Source organism: Phacochoerus africanus, chromosome X (genome assembly GCF_016906955.1).
Source record: "Phacochoerus africanus isolate WHEZ1 chromosome X, ROS_Pafr_v1, whole genome shotgun sequence".
Lineage (NCBI taxonomy): Eukaryota > Metazoa > Chordata > Mammalia > Artiodactyla > Suidae > Phacochoerus > Phacochoerus africanus.
Window position 1 is genome coordinate 58,620,713 of NC_062560.1, and position 25,185 is coordinate 58,645,897.

The window sequence follows — 25,185 nt, forward strand, 5'->3', positions numbered from 1 at the left end:
TTATGCAAAATACCTATGAAACAGCTAACAAATACAAAAAGTTTTCTGAGGCTCTCAGAAAAGTATTTTGTGGTCATGATGAATTTCTTAAGGGAATAAAAATTGGAGCCCATATACATTGCTATATATATCAGCAGGAAATGCTATCTATCAAAAATTACAAATCATTTCCCAATATCAGAATTTACACTTGAAATTAAATAGCACTTTGCCTAAAGTTCCAATTTCCCTGCTGTTAAGTTTCCTCATATGTAAAATGAGGATAATCATAGTACTTATTTTTTAAATTTTTTATTACAGTTGATTTACAATGTTCTGTCAATTTTTGCTATACTGCAAAGTGACCCAGTAATACATATGCATATGCACACACATATATAAATATATATATATACACATTTTTATCACATTGTCCTACATCATGTTCCATCACAAATAACTAGATATAGTTCCCTGTGCTGTACAGCAGGATCTCATGGCTTGTCCACTCCAAAGCAATATTTTGCATCTATTAAACCCAAACTACCAATTCCTCAGACTCCCTCCCCATCCCATTGGCAAGCAAAAGTCTGTTCTCCAAGTCCATGAGTTTCTTTACTGTAGTAAGTTTCATGTGTGTTGTATATGAGTGATATCATATGGTACTTGGTTAGCTCATTCTGATTTACTTCACTTAGTGTGAGAGTATCTAGTTCCAGCCATATTGCTGCAAATGGCATTATTTTGGTCTTTTTAGGCTGAGTAGTATCCCATTTTAAAGTCTATTTTGTCTGATATGAATGTTGGAACTCCTGTTTTCCTATCTTGTGCACTGGCATGAAATATCTGTTCCCATTCCCTCACTTTCAATCTATACGTGTCCTTTGCCCTGAGGAGAGTCTCTTATAGAGAGCATATTGCAGCTTTTTAATCCAATCTGCTACTCTGTGTCTTTTGATTGGAGCATTAAGTCCATTGACATTTAAGGCAATTGATAAATATGTATTTATTGCCATTTTAAACCTTGTTTTCCAGTTGATTCTATGTTTATCCTTTGCTCCTTTCTTTCCTTTTTTTTTTCGGGGGGTTGGATGATTTCTTTTATGCTGTGCCCTCTTCTTTTTAGTTTTCATGAATGTAATGTTTGACTTTGATTTGTGGTTTCCCTGTCTTTCAAATATGCTAACCCCTTGCTATATATGCTTGCTTTAGCCTGATAGCCATATAGGCTCAAATATTCTACAAAAAAAAAAAAATAGTCCAGATTTTCTTACTTACCTTCCCCACATTTTATGATTTTGATATACTTTTTTAACATCCTCATGTTTATCCTTTTGCTGTTCCTTTTGTGTATTGTCACTTTTATGATAGTATTTTTTTACTTTTAGATACGTATCTTGCTTATTTAATGATTGCTTTCCAATTGTGACTGCCTCAATTTCTATTTTTCTATTTCCTCTTATTTTTTTTTATGTAGAGGAGCCCTTTCAGTATTTCTTTTAGAATGGGTTTAGTATTTCTATCCTTTTTTAGTTTTTGTTTGTTGATGAAATTCTTCATTTCTCCTTCTATTTTAAATATCTTTGCTGGGTAGAGTATTCTAGGCTGCAAATTTTTCCCTTTTAGAACTTTAAATATCTTGCCACTCTTTTCTGGCCTGGACTGTTCCTGTAGAGAAATAGGCTAATAGCCTTATGGGGGTTCCCTCATAATTAATACTTCATATTTCTTCTGATGCCTTTAGAATCCAGTCTTTAACTTTTGCTATTTTTATTATAATATGTACTGGTGTGGCCTGTTTGGGTTCAACTTGCCTGGGGCCCTCTGTGCTTCCTGTAGCTTGATATGTTTCCTTTAGATTTGGAAAGTTTTCAGACATAATTTCTTCATATATATTTTCAATCCCCTTTTCTTTTTCTTCTCCTTCTGGAATCCCTATTATGAGTAGATTGGCCTGCTTTATATTATCCCTTAGATCTCTTCATGTTTTTTTTAATTTGGTTTTCTTTCTGCTGTCCTGATTAGGTGATTTCCACTAAGCTCTCTTCCAAGTCAGTAATTCATTCCACTGCATTATTCATTCTTCTCTTCAGTGCCTTTAACAAAGCTTGCATCTCTGCAAATGAATTGTCTAATTTTTCTGTCTTCCTCCTATTTTCTAGTTCAGTTCTAAAGCAATCTGCATTACTGTTTATATTTGCTCTTAATTCTTTCATATTTGCCCTTAATTTCTTCAGTGTTTTCACTATCTCCTTCTTGAACTCAGTGTCTGTTAGACTGCAGAGGTCTGCTTCATGTTTGTCCTTCAGGTGAATTCTCTTGTTCTTTTAACTGGGAATGGTTCCTGAGCTTCTTTATTTTGCTTACATTTTTCATATTCTCCAGAGCCTGAGTCTCATCACCCAGCCCCGCTCAAGCATCTTAAGCTGTGGTGCCTGGGGGTGCTGGTACTGATGGTCAGTTCTGGCTTCACTCTACTTTGCTCACCTCAGTCTAGCTGCTGCACTTTTCTCCAAGACTTTGAGGTCCTTCCACATTGGCTGATCTCCCCTTCAGTTAGGTGGCTTCCCAGCCTATGGGTTACTTTCCTCTTTCACAGCTCCCTCTCAGAAATGCTATTCCCATCCTGATTGCTTCTTGCTCGCTCGCTCTCTCTCTCTCTCTCTCTCTCTCTCTTTTTCCTTTTGTTCTACAGTTATTGTGAGGGTTTCTGGCCCTTTTTGGAAGTTTAAAGTTTTCTGCCTGCATTCAGTAGATGGTCTGTGCAAACTGTCCTACATGTAGATATTTTTCTTTTGATGTGTTTGTGGCAGGAGGTGAGTGCCACATCTTACTCCTCTGCCATCTTGATTGCTCTCCCATAATAGTGTTTATATCATAGAGTTCTTGAGAAGCTAAGAATAGATAATGTATGGTAAATACTTACTTAACACATATTGTTCGATAAGTTTAGCAGTGATGATGTTAAGGATAATGAATTGGTACCTTCCCTTTACATAGTCAAGGAAAGGAAATGCTTTGAAAATATACTTTAAAAATCCACTTTCAGAGATAAAATTCTGGTTTGAGTTTAAACCTTTTTTTCCCCCTTACTAGCTAATAATGTCCTCTCCTTCTCTAAGTGTAAAAAGACATAAGAATCAGCTTATCATCTATCAAACACACAAAAGGTACACAAATTAATAACCAAAATAAAAAAAAATCTTTGGACATGCCATCCTGGGGAGCATATACCCTACTCTTAGGAGAATACATTTTCCCAGGGAGTCTTTTCAGAAGAAATCTGGCTTTGGAATATGGACCTTCTCAAGGAATGTTTTGTCAGTTAAGACTGACAACATAATGCCAGTTAAAAGACAAAAACTTTAAATATCTGCTTTGTTTAAAACAGGTAAGGAAATGAAAAGTTTCATTCATAAAATTGTCTGGATAGATAATGGCTTAAATTAAAAAGGTACTTAGTGATTTTCAGAGTGGCAATCTACAGACATAGTTGCTGGTTCTCATCTTAGCTTGTATATATTCATAAACTTTAGAAGTAAAATAAACTATGTAGCTTATCCCCTTCATTTTATTCAAATAAGTAAACTGTGATGCAGAGAAGTGCATCTGATTCCATCTGAAGGAAAATGACTGAAACAGGGAAGGCTTCAATGAGGGCTATTATTTTAGGTCTACAAGGTTATCTCAGCATTATTCTCCAAATTGACAATTTAGGGATGCTGATAAGATTATCAGTGATTTGAGTACACATAGGAGAGTTGAGCTCTGTCTAAAACATCATAATTATGGAATATCTCTGAAGGAAAGTGTGATTACATAGATAAGGAATCAGGTGACCTGAATTTCAGTCCCATTTCCCCCACTAACAAGCAATGCCCTTGTGTCAATCATTTAAAATTTTAAGCTTCTGTTTTCTCATCTGAAAAATGACATTAAACTAATAGCTTTGAGGGTGCCTTCAGCTCCCAAATACATACTGTGATATAAATGGATCATCAGCTAAATTAGGTTAAATATTTTTTAAAAATTAAAAAAAAAACAACAGAAGGAGCCTACTTTATATAGGCAAGAATAATTTCCATATAAATACTTAAAGTGCTTAAAACCAACTGAATCCAAGACCAATTATGATTCAAAGACCATGAAGACTAGAACCAGAAGAAAATGAGTTCTGGTTCCAGTTCTGCCACTGACTTCCTGTGGGACCTTGGAAGAGTCACTTTCCCTCTCTGGCTCTTTAATATACTTAGTCTCTCTTTGGAAGACAAGATATGACAAAAGCTCCTCTGTGACCATGATATTAAAGTGCTATAGGTAGATAACCAGAATTTTTTCTATTTCCTGACCCCTGAGCATATTCCAGAGGTTTCTGGTTAGGGTCCAACCTTTCTAATCTCAAAAGTCCATTATGGCAGTCACTGTTTATCACCAACCCTAATAGTCACCCTCCTTCTTTCTTATTATTTCTACAGATATCAGGCAGGCAACAATGTTCTCAAGAAATGCTGTTCAAGAGAGAATCTTAGGACTTCCATTTTTCTTTGCCAGTTATTGACCTAGAGGTTATCCCACAAATTGATTCTTGCCAATGAGGTATAAGAGGAAGTCAGCTGGTGGATTCTGGAAGATATTTTTCTTTCTGGATAAAAGAATAAAATGTTATATGAAAAGAGCCCTTTCCATTCCTTCATGCTTTAGATATTAGATTGTAATGTGTTGATTACTGTAAGTCATCTTATAACCTTAATGTAAAGTCCAAGAGAATCAGAGTGACTATCTGGAGGGCACCGATTAAAACTTGGAACTGCCTACTTCCAGCATTCATAAATCAACAACACTGTTCCTGTGGTATGTGATGGTTATTTTTATGTATCAACTTGGCTTGGCTGTAGTATGCAGATATTAGGTGAAATGCCAGTCTAGATATTGTCATGAAGGTAATTTGTAGATGAGAATGCCATGTTAATCAATAGACTTTGAATAAAGTAGATGACACTTCACTAACTACTTCACCCAAGTAGCTGAAGGCCTTAAGAAAAAAAGAATTGAGGTCCCCCCATGGAAGAGGATAAATACAAGAAGAAGAAATAAGAATTGTAAATATATATGCACCCAACATAGGAGCAGCACAATATATAAGATAACTACTAACAGCTATAAAATTGACAGTAACACAATAATACTGAGGGACTTTAACACCCCCCTTACAGCAATGGACACATCATCTAGACAGAAAATCAGCAAGGAAACACAGGCCTTAAATTATACATTAGACCAAATAGAATTAACTGATACTTAATAGAACTTTTAACCACAGAAAATCAGAATATACTTTCTTCTCAAGTGCACACAGAACATTCTATAGGATAGATCATATCTTGGGCAACAGAGCAAGTCTTCATAATTTTTTTAAAAAATTGAAATTATTTCAAGCATTTTCTCTGATCACAATGCTATGAGATTAGAAATCAACTACAGGAAAAAAAAAACCAGCAAAAGATACAAACTCTTGGAAGTTAAACAATATGACATTAAACAACCAATTGATCATTGAAGAAATCAAAGAGGGAATTAAAACATACATAGAGACAAATGAGTATTAAGATACAACAATCTAAAACCTATGGGACACAGGAAAAGCAGTTCTGAGAGGGAAGTTTACAGCAATACAATCTTATCTGAGAAAAAAAAAATCTCAAATAAGCAACCTAACCTTACACCTTAAATATCTAGAGAAGGAACAACAGACAAAGCCCAAAATTAGTAGAAGGAAATAAATCATAAATATTACAGCAGAAATAAATAACATAGAGACAAAAAAAAACAATTGAGAAGATCAATGAAACCAAAAGTTGGTTCTATGAAAAGTTAAAAAAAATTGATAAACCTTTTGCCAAACTCATCAAGAAAAATAGGGAGAGGGTTCAAGTCAATAAAATTAGGAATGAAAAAGGAGCAGTTACAACTGATACTGCAGAAATACAAAGGGTCATGAGATACTACTATGAGCAACTGTATGTCAATAAAATGGACAACCTGGAAGAAATGGAAAGATTCTTACAAAGGTACAACCTACCAAGACTGAACCAGGAAGAAACAGAAAACATGAATAGACCAATCACCAGGGCTGAAATTGAGGTTTAAAAACTTCCAAAAATCATATGGTATTTGTCTTTGTCTTTCTGGCTCATTTCACTCAGGATGAGATTCTCTAGTTCCATCCATGTTGCTGCAAATGGCATTATGTCATTCTTTTTTATGGCTGAGTAGTATTCCATTGTGTATATATACACCACATCTTCCTAATCTAATCATCTGTTGATGGACATTGGCATTGTTTCCATGTCCTGGCTATTGTGAGCAGTGCTACAATGAACATGCAGGTGCATGTGTCTCTTTTAAGTACAATTTTGTCTGGATATATACCCAAGAGTGGGATTGCGGGGTCATATGGAAGTTCTATGCATAGGTTTAATACCATATGATATCACTTATAACTGGAATCGAATATCCAGCACAAATGAACATCTTCTCAGAAAAGAAAATCATGGACTTGGAGAAGAGACTTGTGGCTGCCTGATGGGAGGGGGAGAGAGTGGGAGGGATCGGGAGCTTGGGCTTATCAGACACAACTTAGAATAGATTTACAAGGAGATCCTACTGAGTAGCACTGAGAACTTTGTCTAGATACTCATGTTGCAACAGAACAAAGGGTGGGGAAAAATGTAATTCTAATGTATACATGTAAGGATAACTTGATCCCCTTGCTGTACAGTGGGAAAATAAAAAAAAAATCCCAAAATCAAAAGTCCAGGAACTGATGGCTTCACAGCTGAGTGCTACCAAAATTCTGAGAAGAGTTAACACCTCTTATTCTGAAGCTTTTACACAAAATGGCAGAGGAAGGAACACCCCCTCAAGCTCATTCTCTGAAGCCAGCATTACTCTGACACCAAAGCCAGACAAAGATACCACAAAAAAAGAAAATTACAGGCCAATATAACTGATAAACAGAGATGCAAAAATCCTCAACAAAATATTTTCAAACCACATACAGATATACATTAAAAAGATCATACACCATGATCAAGTGGAATTTATTCCAGGGATACAAGGAGTCTTCAATATCCACAAAATCTATTAATGTGATACACCACATCAACAAACTGAAAAATAAAAACCATATGATCATCTCAATAGATGCAGAAAAAGCTTCTGAAAAAATTCAACACCAATACCTGATAAAAAAAAAAAATCTCCCGTGAGTGGACATAGAGGGGAACTATCTTAGTATAACAATAGCCATTTATGACAAACCCACAGCTAACATCATTCTTAATGGTGAAAAGCTGAAGGAATTCCCACTAAGATCAGGAACAAGACAAGGATTTTCTCTTTCACCAATGTTATTCAACATAGGTTTTGGAAGTCCTAGCCATGGCAATCAAAAAAGAAGAAATAAAAGGAATCGAAATTAGAAAAGAAGAAGTGAAACTATCACTGTTTGTAGATGACATGATTCTATACCTAGAAAATCCTAAATACACTACCAGAAACATGTTAGAACTCATCAATGAATTAGGTAAAGTCACAGAATACAAAATTAATACACAGAAACCAATTTCATTTCTGTATACTAATAATGAAAAAGCAGAAAGAGGGATTAGGGAAACCATCCCATTTACCACTGCATCTAAAAGAATAAAATACACAGGAATAAGCCTACCTAAAGAGACAAAAGACTTGTACTCTGAAAACTCTAAGACAGTGATGAAAGACATCAAACAAGACACAAATATATGGAAAAATATACCATGCTCTTGGATTGGAAGAATCAGTATAGCCAAAATGACAATACTACCTAAGGCAAACTACAGATTCAATGCAATCCCTATCATATTAATATTGTCATGTTTTACAGAACTAGAACAAAATATTTTAAATTTTGTATGGAAAAACAAAAGTCCTTGAATAGGCAAAGCAATATTGAAAAGAAAAACTGGAACTGCAGGAATCAGGTTTCCTGACTTGAGACTCTACCACAAAGCCACAGTCATCAAAACAGAATGGTACTGGCACAAAAACAGAAATATAGACCAATGGAACAGGATAGAAAGCCCAGAAATAAACCCAACCAACTATAGTCAATTAATCTATGACAAAGGAGGCAAGAATATACAGTGGAAGAAAGATAGTCTCTTCAATAAGTGGTGTTGGGAAAACTGGACAACTTCATGTAAGAGAATAAAAGTAGAACATTTTGTAAACCCATACACAAAAATAAACTCAAAATGTATTAAAGACCTAAATATAAGGCCAGATACTATAAAACTTCTAGAGGAAAACACAGGCAGAATGTTCTTTGACATAAATCACAGCAACATCTTGTTGATCCACTTCATAGAATAAAGAAAATAAAGACATAAATAAACCAATGGAACCTAATTAAACTCAAAAGCTTCTGCACAGCAAAGGAATCCATTTAAAAAACACAAAAACAGGGAGTTCCCGTCGTGGCACAGTGGTTAACGAATCCGACTAGGAACCATGAGGTTGCGGGTTCGATCCCTGCCCTTGCTCAGTGGGTGAACGATCTGGCGGTGCCATGAGCTGTGGTGTAGGTTGCAGACATGGCTCGGATCCTGCATTGCTGTGGCTCTGGCGTAGGCTGGCAGCTATATCTCTGATTAGACCCCTAGCCTGGGAACCTTCATATGCCACAGGAGCGGCCCACGAAATGGCAAAAAGGCAAAAAAAAAAAAACAAAAACACAAAAACAACCCACAGAATGGGAGAAAATGTTTGCAAATGACTCAACTGACAAAGGTTTAATCTCCAAAATATACAAACAACTCACACAACTCAACAACAAAAAAACAATGCAATCAAAAAATGGGCAGACCTAAATAGACATCTCTCCAAAGAAGAAATACAGATGGCCAGCAGGCACATGAGAAAATACTCAACATCACTAATTATTAGAGAAATGCAAATCAAAACTACAGTGAGGTACCACTTCACACAAGTCAGAAAGGCCATCATTAAGTAAACAAACAACAAATGCTGAAGAGAATGTGAAAAGGGGACCCTTCTTCACTGTTGAGGGGAATGTAAACTGGTATAACCATTATGGAAAACAGTATGGAAATACCTCCGAAAACTAAATATAGAACTACGATATGACCTAGCAATCCCACTCCAGACAAAACTTTCATTGAAAAAGATACATGCACCTGTGTGTTCATCAGAGCAATATTCACAACAGCCAAGACATGGAAACAACATAAATGTCCATTGACAGATGAATGGATTAGGAATATGTGGTACATATATAGAATGTAATACCACTCAGCCATATAAAAGAACAAAATAAAGCCACTTGTAGCAACCTGGATGGAACTAGAGATTCTCATACTAAGTGAAGTAAGTCAGAAAGACAGACACCATATAATATCATTTATATGTGGAGTCTAAAGCATGGCACAAATGATCTATCTACAAAACAGAAAAGATCATAGACATGGAGGACAGACTTGTGTTTGCTTGGAGGAGGGGGGAGGGAGTGGGATGGATTGGGTGTCTGGGGTTAGTAGATGAAAACTGTTGCATTTAGAGTGGATAGGCAATGGGATCCTGCTGTATAGCACAGGGAACTATATATCTAATCACCTGTGATGGAACATGGAGGAGCATAATGTGAGATAAACAAAGTATATATATGTATAACTGGGTCACTTTGCTGTACAGCAGAAATTGTCAGAACATTGTAAATCAATTATAATAAATTTTTTTAAAAAATAAAAATAAAATAAAATTATCCATGTGTGTTTGAAAAAAAAAAAACTACCTGTGTTAGAAGGCATTCAAATTTAAGCTTTTCTGGTTCATAGCTACAGCCAATCAGCAGGATGAAAATTATATTCAACATCATACAAGATAAATGGAACTGACTTTGGAATTGGAGAGACAAGACAGACCTGAGTTTAAATCCTGGCTCTGCCATTTTGTAGCCTGAGTGACTGTGGACAAGCTCTTACCCTCTCTAACCCTTGCTTTCTTCATCTCTCTAACCCTTGCTTTCTTCTTCTCCACAGGGTAATGTGAGGATTAAATGTCAGGAGAGACCCCAGTGCATAGTAAGTACTGAACTAATGTTAACTCCCCTATATTTTTCTACTCACAACATTTTTTTTTATTTTTTTAGACATGCATGACAGTCACTAGCCACAGGTGCATAATTTAAATTTTAATTAAAATTAAATAAAATTTAAAATTTGGTTCCTGGAAAACAGAAGTGACCTCATTCTGAGGCAGAGTCCATTCTACATCATTGACCATTGGGATATCTTTACTCTTCAAACCTAATGTAGCCACTTTTCTATTTTTTAGGGACAGATTACCTTGTATCAATAGCATGACCATATTAGCCTATGTGGTACATCCTTGATTGCTTGAGCAAAGGGACCTATTGTATGCCAAATATTTTTACATATGTGATCTCATTTGGTATTAAATAGAGATGCTTTGTGTTTGGGAAAGAATAAATTTGTCTTCCACGAATGACTGCTTTCTGCTATACACAGAAGACACAGGGACACAATAAAGATTTGCTGAACCAAACTCTCTTGCATCTTTATGAATTAGCCTATGTTTTCCCCAGATGTGGAGCAAAGAAACTCTTTTATATTGCTGGTGATGACATAAATTGGCATAGCCACTTTGGAGCTCACTTTGGCAATGTATCTGAAAGATGTATATGCTCTATCAGCCAGAAATCCTATACATAGGTTTATAACATGGAAAAAGTTTCAAACCTGCGAAAGAAAACATGTACATCACTTTTCAAGGAGTAATATTTTCACAAGCATTAAGAATGGAAGCAAATGACTCATCAAACATCAAGATAAAACTTAAAGAAATCATGCTATATTCTCACAATAAAATGTTTTAGCAATAAAAATGAAAGAACTCAAATATATGAATATGGATGACTTTGATACATAAAATATTGAGTGAAAAAGAGCAAGATACAGAAAGAATACAAGCAGCAGGATTATTCCTTTTCTTTTCTTTCCTTTTCCTTTGCCCATATTAGCAACATAGTTCCCAGACCAAGGATCTAATCTGAGCCATAGCCGCGACCTACACTAGAACTGCAGCAATGCCAGATCCTTAACCCACCGCACTGGTCTGGGTAATGAACCTGCACTGCCACAGAGACAATGCCAAATCCTTAACCCGCTACACTACAGCAGGAATTCAGAGAATTATTCCTTGTAAATATTAACAGCAATAATACCAAGAGCATGTAATTCTTACTATGTTTCAGACACTATTCTAAGCCTTTTATACATATTAACACTTTTTAATCCTCACAACTCTATAAGGTAGGTACAATTACTTATCACATATAGTTAATGAAACTAAAGCCCAGAGAAGTTAAGTGAATTTCCTAAGCTGAAAAGCTAGTAAGTTGAAGAGCTGGGATGCAAACCCAGGTAGTTTCGTTCAAGTCCACAGTTTAACCACCATGCTATATAGAAAAATACTATGTATTGCTTGGGGAAATTCACATATGTGAGAAAAGGGAGAGAAAATCATAGTAGGGGAGGAAGGTCCATATGTGAAGATAATTAGGAGAATAAATTCACAAAGCTTCTCTCAGCCACTTTCTCCTTGTATGTAGATATATACCAGACTATCAGTGGAAAACATGCTACTGAATCTTTCAAATGTTCTCTGAATTTTTAAAAAATTATAGCACATACTCTGAAAAATACTCTGCACAAATATCAGTAAATGTTCAGAAAATGAATGCACCTGCATAATCAGCAGTCAGATAAAAAATTACCAACATCTAAAAGGCACCCTTGTACCTGTTACTGTATTAATACCCCACTCTGAGGTAACCATTATCTTAGCTTCTAACATTATCACCTAGTTTTGCCTGTTTCTGAAATTTACAGAAATGGGCTCATGCTTCAAGTAATCTTCTGTAACTTTTTCCCCCTCAACCATGTATTAGTCCAGATTCATCCACATTGTGGTGTATAACAGCTCTAGTTCATCCATTCTCATGGATAAAGTAATATGAATTTCATAATCCATTCAAATATTGAAAGACTTTATTGATCTTTAAAAAAAAATCCATCCATAGCAGCCCCACAAGGCTGGGCTCAGAGTGCAGGACACTGGCCTTTGGAATGCAGGGCAGACTTGTCTTCATCCACCTGAAATAGGTTTGTGCCTTGTTCCATCTTCTGCATTTTTTCAACCTCATCTAACCCCAGAATAGTCTCTTTCCTGAAGTTCTTTCTTTGATCTCTGCTCATGGAGAAGAAACAGCAACAAGACTGAGAGCCCCATGTCTTGCTGTCAGTGACTTCTTGCCTGCCATCTGTTGGGTGAGAATACACTATATCATAGCTTCAACACCAGCTCCAGCTCCCCTAATAATGGGCTAAATGCAGATTCAGATATTTTAGACAGTTTGGCCCTGGTCTCACCAGAGTCTACACAAAGGCTCCATTCAGTGTCTATTCTTCTCTGGCAAAGGCATCCTTGAAAGAGAACTGAAAACATCACATTGTGGGGAACTCTGACATGACCCCCAAAAAATATGAATCAAAGAGTATAAATACTCCCCTTGTCATGTGTCTTTGGAGGATGACTGAGTCTTTATTATGTTCTCCCCAGTGGACAGCCCAGCATTCTACACTGCAGGATAAAAGACCCCTTATGAACAGAGCTTGATCGAGCCTTGCTTGTCCTCCCTTGACCATGGTGCAAGGGGATGGGGTATCTTGCATGGTGATGAGAATGGGAATAGTGGTGGGAAGGATTCTGCTAAGCAAGAAATAGCTAAAATATAGACATGGGGTAAAATTCACAAACTCTGCTTGTGCTGAAACTATTGAAAGGTGAGAGGGATAGGCACTAACCAAACAAGAGTCTAAAAGAGGTGGACCAAGAAAGCTAAGCCTAGTAGATAGGATATTAGAAGAAAAGAATAAAGAATGGGATTATCTTTGATCTATCCAAGTCAACAGAAATTAATACTTATATTAACCCAATATAATAAATGTCAAAGTTCACGGACTAGAGGTATAAAATCTGAGTTCAAATCCTGGATTTGGCACTTGCTCCTGCCACTATAAAATGAGCCTAGTAATAATCACTAACAAGGTTTAATTAAGGCTCTGGATGAGAATAGTAATGTTATTAACTCTAACAGTGAAAAGTGAAGTTGCAGCTGATAGAGATCGAGAGTTAAAAAGTATTAAAGGAAGACAGAGGTGCTAATATATTCATCTTACAAAGCCATAGGTCAAAATTTGATGGAACATCTTTGCCAACACTTGTTATTTATTATCTTTTTGATGAAAGCTATTTGGACAGATGTGAAGTAATATCTCATTGCGCTTTTGATTTTCATTTTCCTGTGATTCCTGGGTTTTTAGTCTGATGATTTGGTGTCATTTGTTTGTTTTTGCTTTTGTTTCCCTTGCCTAAGGTGATATGCGCAAAAAAATATTGATCAGACAGATGTCAAAAAGCTTACTGCTTTTGTTTTCTTCTAGAAGTTTTATAGTTGCAGATCTAACAAGTCTTTCATCCATTTTGAATTTATTTTTGTTCACAGTGTGAGAGAGTACTTCAGTTTGAATCTTTTGCATGTAGCTGTCCAGTTTTCCCCATACCATTTATTGAAGTGCCTATCTTTTCCCCATTTGATATTCTTGGCACCTTTGTCATAGATTAATTGATCATAAATGTGTGGCCTTATTTCTGGGCTTTCTATCCTGTTCCATTGATCTATATGTCTGCTTTTTGTACCAGTATCATACTGTTATGATTACTGTAGCTTTGTACTATAATTTGAAATAAGACAGTGTGATACCTCTAGCTTTGTTCTTTCTCAAGATTGTTTTGGCTTTTTGGGATCGTTCATGTTTCCATACAAATTTTCAAATTATCTGTTCTACTTCTATGAAAAATACCATTGATATTTTGATAGAGATGGAATTGAATCTGTAGATTGGCTTGGGCAGTAAGGACATTTTGACAATATTAATTCTTTCAATCTATGAGCCCAGTGTATCTTCCTGTTTGTGGTGTTTTTTTAATTTTTTAATTTTATTTAATTTTCTAATTATTTTTTAATAGTTATTTCCCCAATACGATTTTTTTTCTGCTGTACAGAATGGTGACCCAGCTACACATACATGTACACATTCTATTTTCACACATTATCATGCTCCATCATAAGTGACTAGACATAGTTCCAAGTGCTACACAGCAGGATCTCATTGCTAATCCACTCCAAAGGCAATAGTTTGTATCTATTAACCCCAAGCACCCCATTCATCCCACTCCCTCCCCCTCCCCCTCCCCCTTGGCAACCCTTTATCATCAGTGTCTTACATTTTTCCCAGTGCAAGTCTTTTACCTCCTCAGATTTGTTCCTAGGCATTTTATTCTTTTTGATATGACTGCAAATAGAATTGTTTCCTTAATTTCTATTTGTAATAATTCATTGTTAGTGTATAGGGACAAAGCAGATTTTTGTATATTAATTTTGCATCATGCAACTGAATTCATTGATGAGTACTAGGCAACAAAAATACAAGCGTTGGCAAGAATGTGGAGAAAGGGAACCATCCTGAACTGCTGGTAGAAATGCAAATTGGTGCAACAACTATGAAAAATAGTATGGACAGTTTTAAAAAAGGTAAAAATAGAACTTCCATTTGACCTAGCAATTCCACTCTTGGGTATTTCTCTGAAGAAAATGTAAACACTAATTAGAAAAGATACATGAACCCCTGTGACCATTGAAGTGTTATTTACAATAGCCCAGAAATGGAAGCAACCAAAGTGCCCATCAATAGATGACTAGATAAAGATGTGGTATATAAACCAAAGAAATAATACACAGCCATAAAAAAGAAAGAAATCTTGCCATTTGCCACATAATGGATGGACCTAGAGAGTAGTATGATAAGTTAAATGAGCTGAGAAAGACAAATTCTCTATGATTTTACTTATTTGTGGAATCTAAAAATCAAAACAAAAGAAGAGACATAACATAACAGAAATAAGAGTTATAGATCTGGAGAACAAATAGATGGTTGCCAGAGGGGAAGGGAGTGGAGGAAGGGAGAAATAGGTTATAAAATACATAAGTACTAAGGATGTAATTTACAACATGATAAATATTATTAACTGCTGTGTCTTATATATGAAAGTTATTAAGAGACTAAATCCTGAGTGTATATCACAAGGAAAATTATTTTTTCTATTTCTTTAATTTTGTATCTATTCGAAATGATTGCTGTTCACTAAACTTATTGTGATAAACATGTCATGATGTCAAATCATGATGTACATCTTAAACTTATATAGTGCCGTATGTCAATGATATCTCAATAAAACTGGAAGAAAAAAGATATACAATGGAATAAATATTTATACATACACAAAAAGAGAAACCGATATGTAAGAAATAGGGGTTAAAGTATAACAGTGGTAAGCAAAAGAAGAACAAAAAAGATGTTACAATTATTCAAAAAAATCTGAAAGGAAGCGAAAGAGGGAACTATGGACAATGATCATTTGTATTACAGCATGAAGAAATAATTTCTAAGGTTGATAAATCAAGAAATCACAATACAAGTAATTTTTTTATAATTTTTTTTTATTTTCCCACTGTATAGCAAGGGGGTCAGGTTATCCTTACATGTATACATTAGAATTACATTTTTCCCACAGCCTTTCTTCTGTTGCAACATGAGTATCTAGACAAAGTTCTCAACGCTATACAGCAGGATCTCCTTGTAAATCTATTCTAAGCTGTGTCTGATAAGCCCAAGCTCCTGATCCCTCCCACTCCCTCCCCCTCCCATCAGGCAGCCACAAGTCTCTTCTCCAAGTCCATGATTTTCTTTTCTGAGGAGATGTTCATTTGTGCTGGATATTAGATTCCAGTTATAAGTGATATCATATGGTATTTGTCTTTGTCTTTCTGGCTCATTCCACTCAGTATGAGATTCTCTAGTTCCATACATGTTGCTGCAAATGGCATTATGTCATTCTATCACCTCACACCAGTCAGAATGGCCATCATTAATAAATCCACAAATAACAAGTGCTGGAGGGGCTGTGGAGGAAAGGGAACCCTCCTGCACTGTTGGTGGGAATGTAAACTGCTACAGCCACTATGGAGAACAGTTTGGAGATACCTTAGAAATCTATACATAGAACTTCCATATGACCCCACAGTCCCACTCTTGGGCATCTATCTGGACAAAACTCTACTTAAAAGAGACATGTGCACCTGCATGTTCATTGCAGCACTATTCACAATAGCCAGGACATGGAAACAACCCAAATGTCCATCGACAGATGATTGGATTAGGAAAAGGTGGTATATATACACAATGGAATACTACTCAGCCATAAAAAAGAATGACAAGTAATTTTTTAATTGGGAAAGTAACCACAAAAAAAATCAAATAAAACTGATTAAAAATAAATGTCTCTAAGAAGTGGGGAAAGAGTGGCAACTGTTGAATTTCTTTACAGATTCTAGTATACTATGAACTAAGAAATGCTGCCTGTTGTATCAGCAAACAAAGGCTGTTGCAGCCAATAAGCCATCAGCTACTACAGCTGACCCAAACTGAGTCCTGAGGGAACTCAGGATGGAAACAGACAGGCTGCCTGCCATCAAGCCATCTGCCCTCAACCACTGCAGTAGTCCCCAAGGTGCACCCTGAGGGGACTCAGGATGAGAAATAGCAGGATACTGCCCCAGATGGTTAAGGAGCATATCAAATTAATGATTTCAATTAGCCCAGACTCTTGCATCTTGCCAAACTCAGAAAAGCAGCAAATTCATTAACTTGAGATATCAGGTTTTATTTATTTTTTCTAATTTAATTTAATTTTTTATTACTCAATGAATTTATTACATTTGTAGATGTACAATGATCATCACAATCCAATTTTATAGGATTTCCATCCCACAACCCCAGCGCATCCCCCCACCCCCCAAACTGTCTCCTCTGGAGACCATAAGTTTTTCAAAGTCTGTGAGTCAGTATCTGTTCTGCAAAGAAGTTCAGTCTGTCTTTTTTTTTTCAGATTCCACATGTCAGTGAAAGCATTTGATGTTGGTGTCTCATTGTATGGCTGACTTCACTTAGCATGATAATTTCTAGGTCCATCTGTGTTGCTAAAAATGTGGGTATTTCATTCCTTTAAATGGCTGAGTCATATTCCATTGTGTATATGTATCACATCTTCTTGATCCACTCCTCTGTCCATGGACATTTAGGTTGTTTCCATGTCTTGGCTATTGTAAACAGTGCTGCAATGAACATCAGAGTACATGTATCTTTGCTAGTCATGGTTTTCTCTGGATAGATGCCCAGTAGTGGGATTGCTGGATCAAATGAGAGTTCTGTGTTTAGTTTTCTGAGGAATCTCCCTACTGTTTTCCACAGTGGTTGCACCACTTTACAATCCCACCAACAGTGTCATAGAGTTCCTTTTTCTCCACACCCTCTCCAGCACTTCTTGTTTATAGACTTTTGGATGATGGCCATTCTGGCTGGTGTAAGGTGCTACCTCAAAGTGGTTTTGATTTGCATTTCTCTAACAATGAGTGATGTTGAGCATCTATTCATGTATGTTTTGGCCATCTGTATGTCTTCTTTGGAGAACTGTCTGTTTAGATCTTCTGCCCATTTGTTGATGGAGCTGTTTTTTTTTTTTTTTTTTTTTGGTATTGAGCTGTAGGAGGCATTTATAAATTTTGGAGATCCAGCCCTTGTCAGATGATTCACTTGCAAAGATTTTCTCCCATTCTGTGGGTTGTCTTTTTGTGTTGTTTAGGGTTTCCTTTGCTGTGCAGAAACTTTGAAGTTTGATTAGGTTCCATTTGTTACTTTTGTTTTTATCATCAATACTCTAAGAGGTGGATCTGAGAAGATGCTGCTGTCATTTATGTCAGAGAGTGTTTGGCCTATGTTTTCCTCTAAGAAAAGGATACAGTGTCTGGTCTTATATCTAGGTGTTTAATCCATTTGGAGTTTATTTTTGTGTATGGTGTTAGGGAGTGTTCTAATTTCATTCTTTTACATGTGGCTGTCCAGTTTTCCCAGCAGCACTTATTGAACAAGCTGTCTTTTCTCCATTGTATATTCTTGCCTCCTTTGTCATAGATTAGTTGGTTTTCTTTAAAAACAGTAATCTTCTGATGTTCTGTAACTACTTTTGTTGGCAAAGCTACTATGTGTCCTGTCTCTTTCTTTACCTTTTCAGAATGGTCCCTCAGAACTATTTGAGAGGCTGCCTACTGGGCTTGAGTCCTCACAAAGTCTGTCAAATAAAACATAATTCTCAACTTTTAGACTGTGCATTTTTTCAGTTGACAATACTATGTTATTTTTAATTATATATGTATGTGTGTGCTGCATATAATTTTAATTTTTAGAATGCAAAAACTAAACACTATTTTTCAAAACTTAAGGGTTGTAAAATGGCAACTGTCTGAAAAATTATAGATTACACATTAAAATTAGAAGAAAACAAATGTCCGTCTAATTGCATAAATATGCAAACTGCCATACAGAAGTTTAATTGGAAAAGTGAGATCTGTCAGGTTTTGGCATTAAGATGTGGTTTACTACTTTTTTAACTAATAATAAAATGCTGTTTCAACAGAAATATTGTCCAAAAGTCCACTATATAAAACAGATCCAAGGGAAACTGCTGTGGCTAGAGAATTGGGAACTCCAATCAAAATTTCCCCTGGGGAAAAACCTCTGATATAGATGATACCTGTGAGATAATCTGGCCCATGATGCCATGCCTGGGAAGTGAACAATCTAACAGATATTTAGAAGTTATTTGTATAACAGAAACTAGCGCCTGTGGTATGATAGACTGGCTAATCTGATGAGAACTGTTGTCTTCATGAAATTGCTTTTTTTTTTTTTTTTGCTTTTTAGGGCCGCACTTGTGGCATATGGGGTTCCCAGGCTAGGGGTCGAAGCAGAGCTACAGCTGCTGGCCTGCACCACAGCCACAGCAACTCAGGATGCAAGCCGCATCTGCGACCTATGCCACATCTCACGGCAATGCCAGATCCTTAACCGCTGAGCGAGGACAGGGATCGAACCTGAAATGTAATGGTTCCTAGTCGGATTCATTCCTGCTGTGCCACGATGGGAACGCCTCTTCGTGATATTGTTACAGCAGGCAGATAGATAGGCATGAGCAGAGAAGGGGGGGGCATGGGGCCAGATGGCAGGAAACCACTCACCATGCAAACAGCAGGGTCCATGGATGGACAAAGAAAAGCCAGAACCTCCAGACTGATAGGAAACCACATCTTTTGGGGTGATAAGTGCCGGGGGAGGGGCAGACAAAGAAAGGTGGAAAAGCATGCAAGTCTCCAATGTCTGGATGTAACCTGCTGCTCATTATGCCCTCATTATAATAAAATTATAACAAAATTAGCCATGCAGATAAGAAGTACCCATCATACACTGACTCCATGACACTTGTGATAAAACCAAATAAGGACAAAAAATCCCTCCTCCCCTTGAGAAGGTGAAGCTGGGATGAAAATTAAGGAATATGACCCAAAAGCCCTACCTTCCCAGTGAATATCCCACCCATACTGTTAGATACCCCATATAACCGGTATGCCAAAAAACGCACGGCAGCTTGCTTGCCTCTCTGCCACCTCTCCTTAAGAGGTGTATTTCTCAGTTAAATAAATCCTCACTTTTCTTTCTCAATTTCTGTCTCGTTTCTGAATTCTTTCTGCGACTAGACAAGAACCTAACCTTCGGGGACAAAATGACTCAGTTACAAAATAACCTTCTGAGATTCATATTATTGAAAGAGCCTTCCGCTGGAGCCCAATCACCCAAATTGAACTGACAACCGATCTGGCTGGTTTGCAAATGAACTCTGCAAACAAGGTGGCTTGCATTAGCCATCTCTAACTGACAGCTCAAAAATTTAGCCCTACAAGAGCCACGATGAATATTGAGTATCACAAGTCACTGTACTTAATGCTTGCCCCACCAACTTTCCATAAATTTCACATAAGATATTGATTATTTCAAGAGATAGCATCAGGTCATTTGAAGAGGCAAATCCCATTTGAACGTCCAGATGAGTTTATTCAGAATGTGTCCATTCTTAGTTCCCAGAACTCTCACTTATTTTACATTCATTTTTTTATTTCTTTGACAAAAAGACGCCTCCCACATCCTGCAGAGCCAGAGACACAGATCTAAAGACCAAGCGACATGAAATCTCTCCATATATCAGTGGTCACTTGGGAAACAATCACTTCCTCTACCATTTTCTTACTGCCTCATTCATTAACTTCTGATCTTTTTAATCAGAGTAAGTCTACCACCAATGGGACAATTTTATGGAAAATATTCTGTTCTCATTGTTTTGTTGCCAATAATGATGAGGAAGGAGTAGTAGAAGGATAACAATGATGATGGCAGCAAAAACTCCTCTAACATGTATTATTTGCCAGGTGCTCTTCTAAGAATTCTGTATATGTTAATTAATTTAATTACTTCTATATCTATGTGCATATGAATTTTCTTCAAATATTGCCTCCTGTTGATTCTTATCTCATAGAGCTCATGAAATGGCAGGAGCTCTCTACCAAAGGTAACTACTTTGTCTATTTCAAATAGAAATAAAATGCAAGCCACATCCATAAATTTAAAAATTAATAATTGTCACATTGCTACCAAAACAGGGCCTCTGTTAACCAGTGCCAAATATAAAGGCAGAGACAGTTTCGGGTGAAGGAGAAAGGAGTAACTTTTATTGCTTCGACAGGCAAAGGAGACCACAGCAGGCCTTAAAGACTGAGGGAAGTTTTATGGTCTTAAAGGAGAAAAACTAGGCTTAGATAGGAATCAGGGTTGGGGCAGGCATACATTCTTCTTTCTTTTGGAGAATTCTACTCATCAGAGCTGGCATCTCAGCATAGTCCTGGTGGTCTTCTAGGTTATCATGTCCTGACCTTTCCTAGAACAGGTATACTTGCAAAAGAGTATGTTTTTCAGGGATTATGAAAAGCTAGGAAAATATCAGAAAAACATCAGGTGCTTAGCATAATCTTTTACTCACAAGCAATTTTGTTCAGGGTGCAATTAATTGAGGGAAAGGTGCAGGGGTGAGCTCTAAGCTTTTTGTTTCTAAAAGGCATAAGGAATGTAATTTCTCTATTTTCGGCGCATAAGGTATCTGCATCAAATTCCCCACTGCTAATTCATCCCTTCCATTTCGACGGAAAAAGGGAAATGGGTGTCAAATTCATTTGGCTGCTTCCTGCTGAATGGTGGCAGTGAATAAGTGTTCTTCTCACGGAAAGAAGGAATATTTTTGTGCCATTCAGATGGGGGCTTAAAGATAGATTTGTAGTCTTCTTTCATAAGTATAGAAGATAACATAGTAATTTTAACAGAGTATAGAAATCACCTATTCATAGAAGAAGGATTGAGACAAGAAAATCAATTATTCCTGAAAAAACTGAGGAAAACTGCCCAGAGTAATCCAGCCCATTATATTGGAAAACCAGTTTTGAAACAAGTCATTACTTCAGAGGCATAAGAATCTGCATGATTTACTTTTTGTAAAAAAAAAAAAAAATCATGTCATTAAGTGGAGATATTTCTTGATTTATCTGGCATAAAAGTACAACACTCTGAAAGTATGATGGCACAGGTTCATCTTTGATAAGCAGTGAGAATGTCTAATGCCAACAGATTGTGTAAAACTGCCTTTCTCATCAGGGTGATCTTGGTGTTAAAAGGAAATGCTTCTTTGGCTATCACTTAAGGCTTTTGAGTAAATTTGGCCAGGGTTTCTATAAAGAGAGATATGCTTTCAAGACATATGCTAGGGGAAAAAAGATCAAATAATCATACCATTTGAAAACTGATTGTTTCCATCTAGTGTGGAGATAGGGGACATTAGCAATTTTGGCAAATTGCAATGATTTTCATTGATATCCTCATGCCCAAGGGAAACCTAGGGTTCGCCTGCCAATCCACCAGTGGACAGAGGCCATGATTCAGCAATGACATTAAAAAAGGAAAAATAGGTGAAATTAACTTCAATAATACTTTCTATTCAACCCAATATAACCAAAATAATCTCATATCAACATATAATCAATATAAAATATTGAGATTTTTACATTTTTATACTATCTTCAAAAGTAGTATATATTTTACAACACACTAAATTCTGACTGGCCAATATATACATCTCAATAGATGTACATTTAGTCAATTACCCTTAGAATCTCAAATGGAACATTATACTATAAGTGATTTGTCCACTGTTCTTGTACATATGACAAAACTGAGGCCCAGGGAGAAGTCATAACTCTCACACAATGAAATGAGCCCTAGACTTATAACCAGGAAAACTAAACTCAAATCCAAGCTCTGCCACCTCCTAGTTGAGAGACATTAGACACCACACCGCATTGAACCTTAATTTCCTATCTCTGAACTAGGTATAATAATATCTACAGGGTTGTTCTGAGGTTCAAATGAGAACATATAACTATATTTGTAAGTGCCTAACAAAGCACATACCAGGAATGTCACAGAACCAGCTACTGTAGTGTGTCAGTCTGGGTCCAGTCAAGAGACAGAAACCACTATATTGAATGACCAAAGTATAAACTTAAACAAAAAATAATTGTAAGATATAAGGAAACTCTACATAGTACCCTAAGGCTGAGGGAAGGTACTCAAAGAAGGACAAACTTAGAAGGAATTCAGGTCTCATTAGAAAAGGTATATATATACATTTTTTTTGGCGGGGGGGGGTTTCTAGGACCATACCTGCAGCATATGGATGTTCCCAGGCTAGGGGTTGAATTGGATCTGCAGCTGCTGGCCTACGCCACAGCCATAGCAATGCACAATCTGAGCCATGTCTGCAACCTATACCAGAGCTCACAGCCAGGCCAGATCCTTAACCCACTTAACGAGGCCAGAGATCAAAATCACATCCTTATGGATACTAGTTGGATTCGTTTCCACTGTGCCACAATGGGAACTCCCGGTAAAGGTATAATTGAAGCCAACAAACAGCAGAGAAATTTTGCTGGTTTGGCCCGGTGGTCTGTAGTCACTAAGAAACCAGGAGGCAACTCCAGAGTGTGGGAGCAACCAGCAACCAGTGGAGTAGGTATACAGAGAGGATGGGAAAATTAGGTTTCAGGTGAGTTTTGTAGGGCCCAGTTATGAGACATAGGAAGTACAGAAATTTGTTTCCCTCCCCTTAGATGAAATGAGGTCAACCACTGCAGCATATTCTTACTTTTATTTTTTCCTATTCTCATCCAGGAATGAGAGTAAACCAGGTGTGAGGATTTTTATATCACCTGTCCTTTTTCATTCTCTTTATTCAGTGTTATGTAACAATCGTCATGTCACTTAACAAGAAGCTATTTATTTTCATGCCATGCTTGTGATCTTAAAGGTTCTTTTCTCCTTCAATTATATACTTTCCCAATTAAGTATATAAGTTGATGAGTCTCCAGATGAACTAAGTGGGATCCAGAATTGCTGGGCTATACAGAGGACTCATTTTGCCTGAATGCCAGTTATTCAAATAATGTCATGTCAACCTGACTGAATATATCAGGCAGTGGAAATCATGTCCACTACTCTGCTCTTTCTTCTCAAAACTTACTACTTTCATATCCTAGATCCAAAATGCTTGTCATGGTATTCCAGATAATAACCACTGGATGGTGTGTTCTTAGTCCTAAAAGGTCCAGATGCTTGGTCAAGACTGTACATTCAGTTCAGGCAGACTATCTTGGCCACATGTTACATACATATTGGAACTTACAAAATAGGCATACACCTAACTGAAAAGAATAAACTTGAAAATTATTCATACCCCTTCCTGAAACACCAGGGAATTAGAGAGATCCATAGGAATCTGACATTATCTGGCACAATGATGCCCAAAAGAAATTTATACAATGATGGAAATGTTCTCTATCTGCACTATCCAATATAGTAGCCACTGCCACATGTGACTATTGAGCATTTGAAATGTGTCTAGCATGATTTGAGAAACTGAGTTGTTAATTTTATTTTATTCATATAGCTATTGACTACCATATTGGACAGCATAAATCTAAACACTACAGCTAAATGGAAAGAATGTGGGATTTAGAGCTAAATAGATCCTCAGGTCTAAATCCTCACTATGGTTATTTACTAACTACGTAACTATAACTATGGTCATGTTCTTTATCTTGTCCACACTTCAGTTGCCTTATTTATAAAATGGGGATAATAACATCCTCACAGGTTGTTATGATTACACAATGAATGTAAAGCACCTAGCCCAGGGCACAGCACATATTAAGTAGTCTTTAAATAATCACTATTATTATCAAGCTCCTCATTTTCCATATAGAGAAACTGAAGCTGCAAAAGGAGAAATGCTTTGTCCAGTTACAGTTACAGAGCTAGTTGGAAGCATATTCAGAAGCCAATTTCAGATTTTCTCACTTTTTGTGAATACGAGTCTTCTCACAGAGATGAATCCTCCTCACTCCTGAAGAGTGAAGGGTAGTAACCCAAATGACTACTCAGTTTCTATAAAAAAAAATATCTTATACATGTAGAGAAAATGTACCTTTGTGAAGCCTATCTGTTCCTTCCGGAAATTTTCCAGGGGTTTGATCAGCAAATCACTAGCATTGTGTACCTAGAAAACAAGAAAGAACACACAAGGTTCAGATTCAAGATTTATTGTTATTAGTTCATTTCCTTGTAATATACCATCCTGCAAAATGTTCACTAGTTTGCTAGTTTGTTTGGTTTTGTTACTGCCTTTTTCCTGATATTGGTCTTTTAAAATCAAAAGCTTTATAGGAAATGAGAGAGGGGACATTAGGGGCATTTCTCTGTAACTTTACTGGTAGTCTGATCTGAATTTTTGATAAAAAAATATCCAGAGTCATTCCCAAAAACAGACATAGGAGGCCTGAAGTATATGAGGAAAAGAGAAGAGAAAAAGAATGGACAATATATGAAAATGGCCATTGCACCAAGTGTAAATCATGTCATGGAAGGCAAATGAATTAGCAGTAATAACATAAGAAAAAAA

General features: G+C 36.6%; 1 protein-coding gene across 2 annotated transcripts in view; it reads right to left on the reverse strand.

Moving 5' to 3' along the window:
* OPHN1 (oligophrenin 1) overlaps positions 1-25,185 on the reverse strand; it is a 556,237-nt gene that overhangs the window by 285,978 nt on the left and 245,074 nt on the right. For both annotated transcript variants that reach the window (XM_047764388.1, XM_047764386.1), the window contains exon 5: positions 24,712-24,783. In XM_047764388.1, coding sequence (XP_047620344.1) covers positions 24,712-24,783 — 72 coding nt within the window. The remainder of the gene's footprint in view (positions 1-24,711; positions 24,784-25,185) is intronic.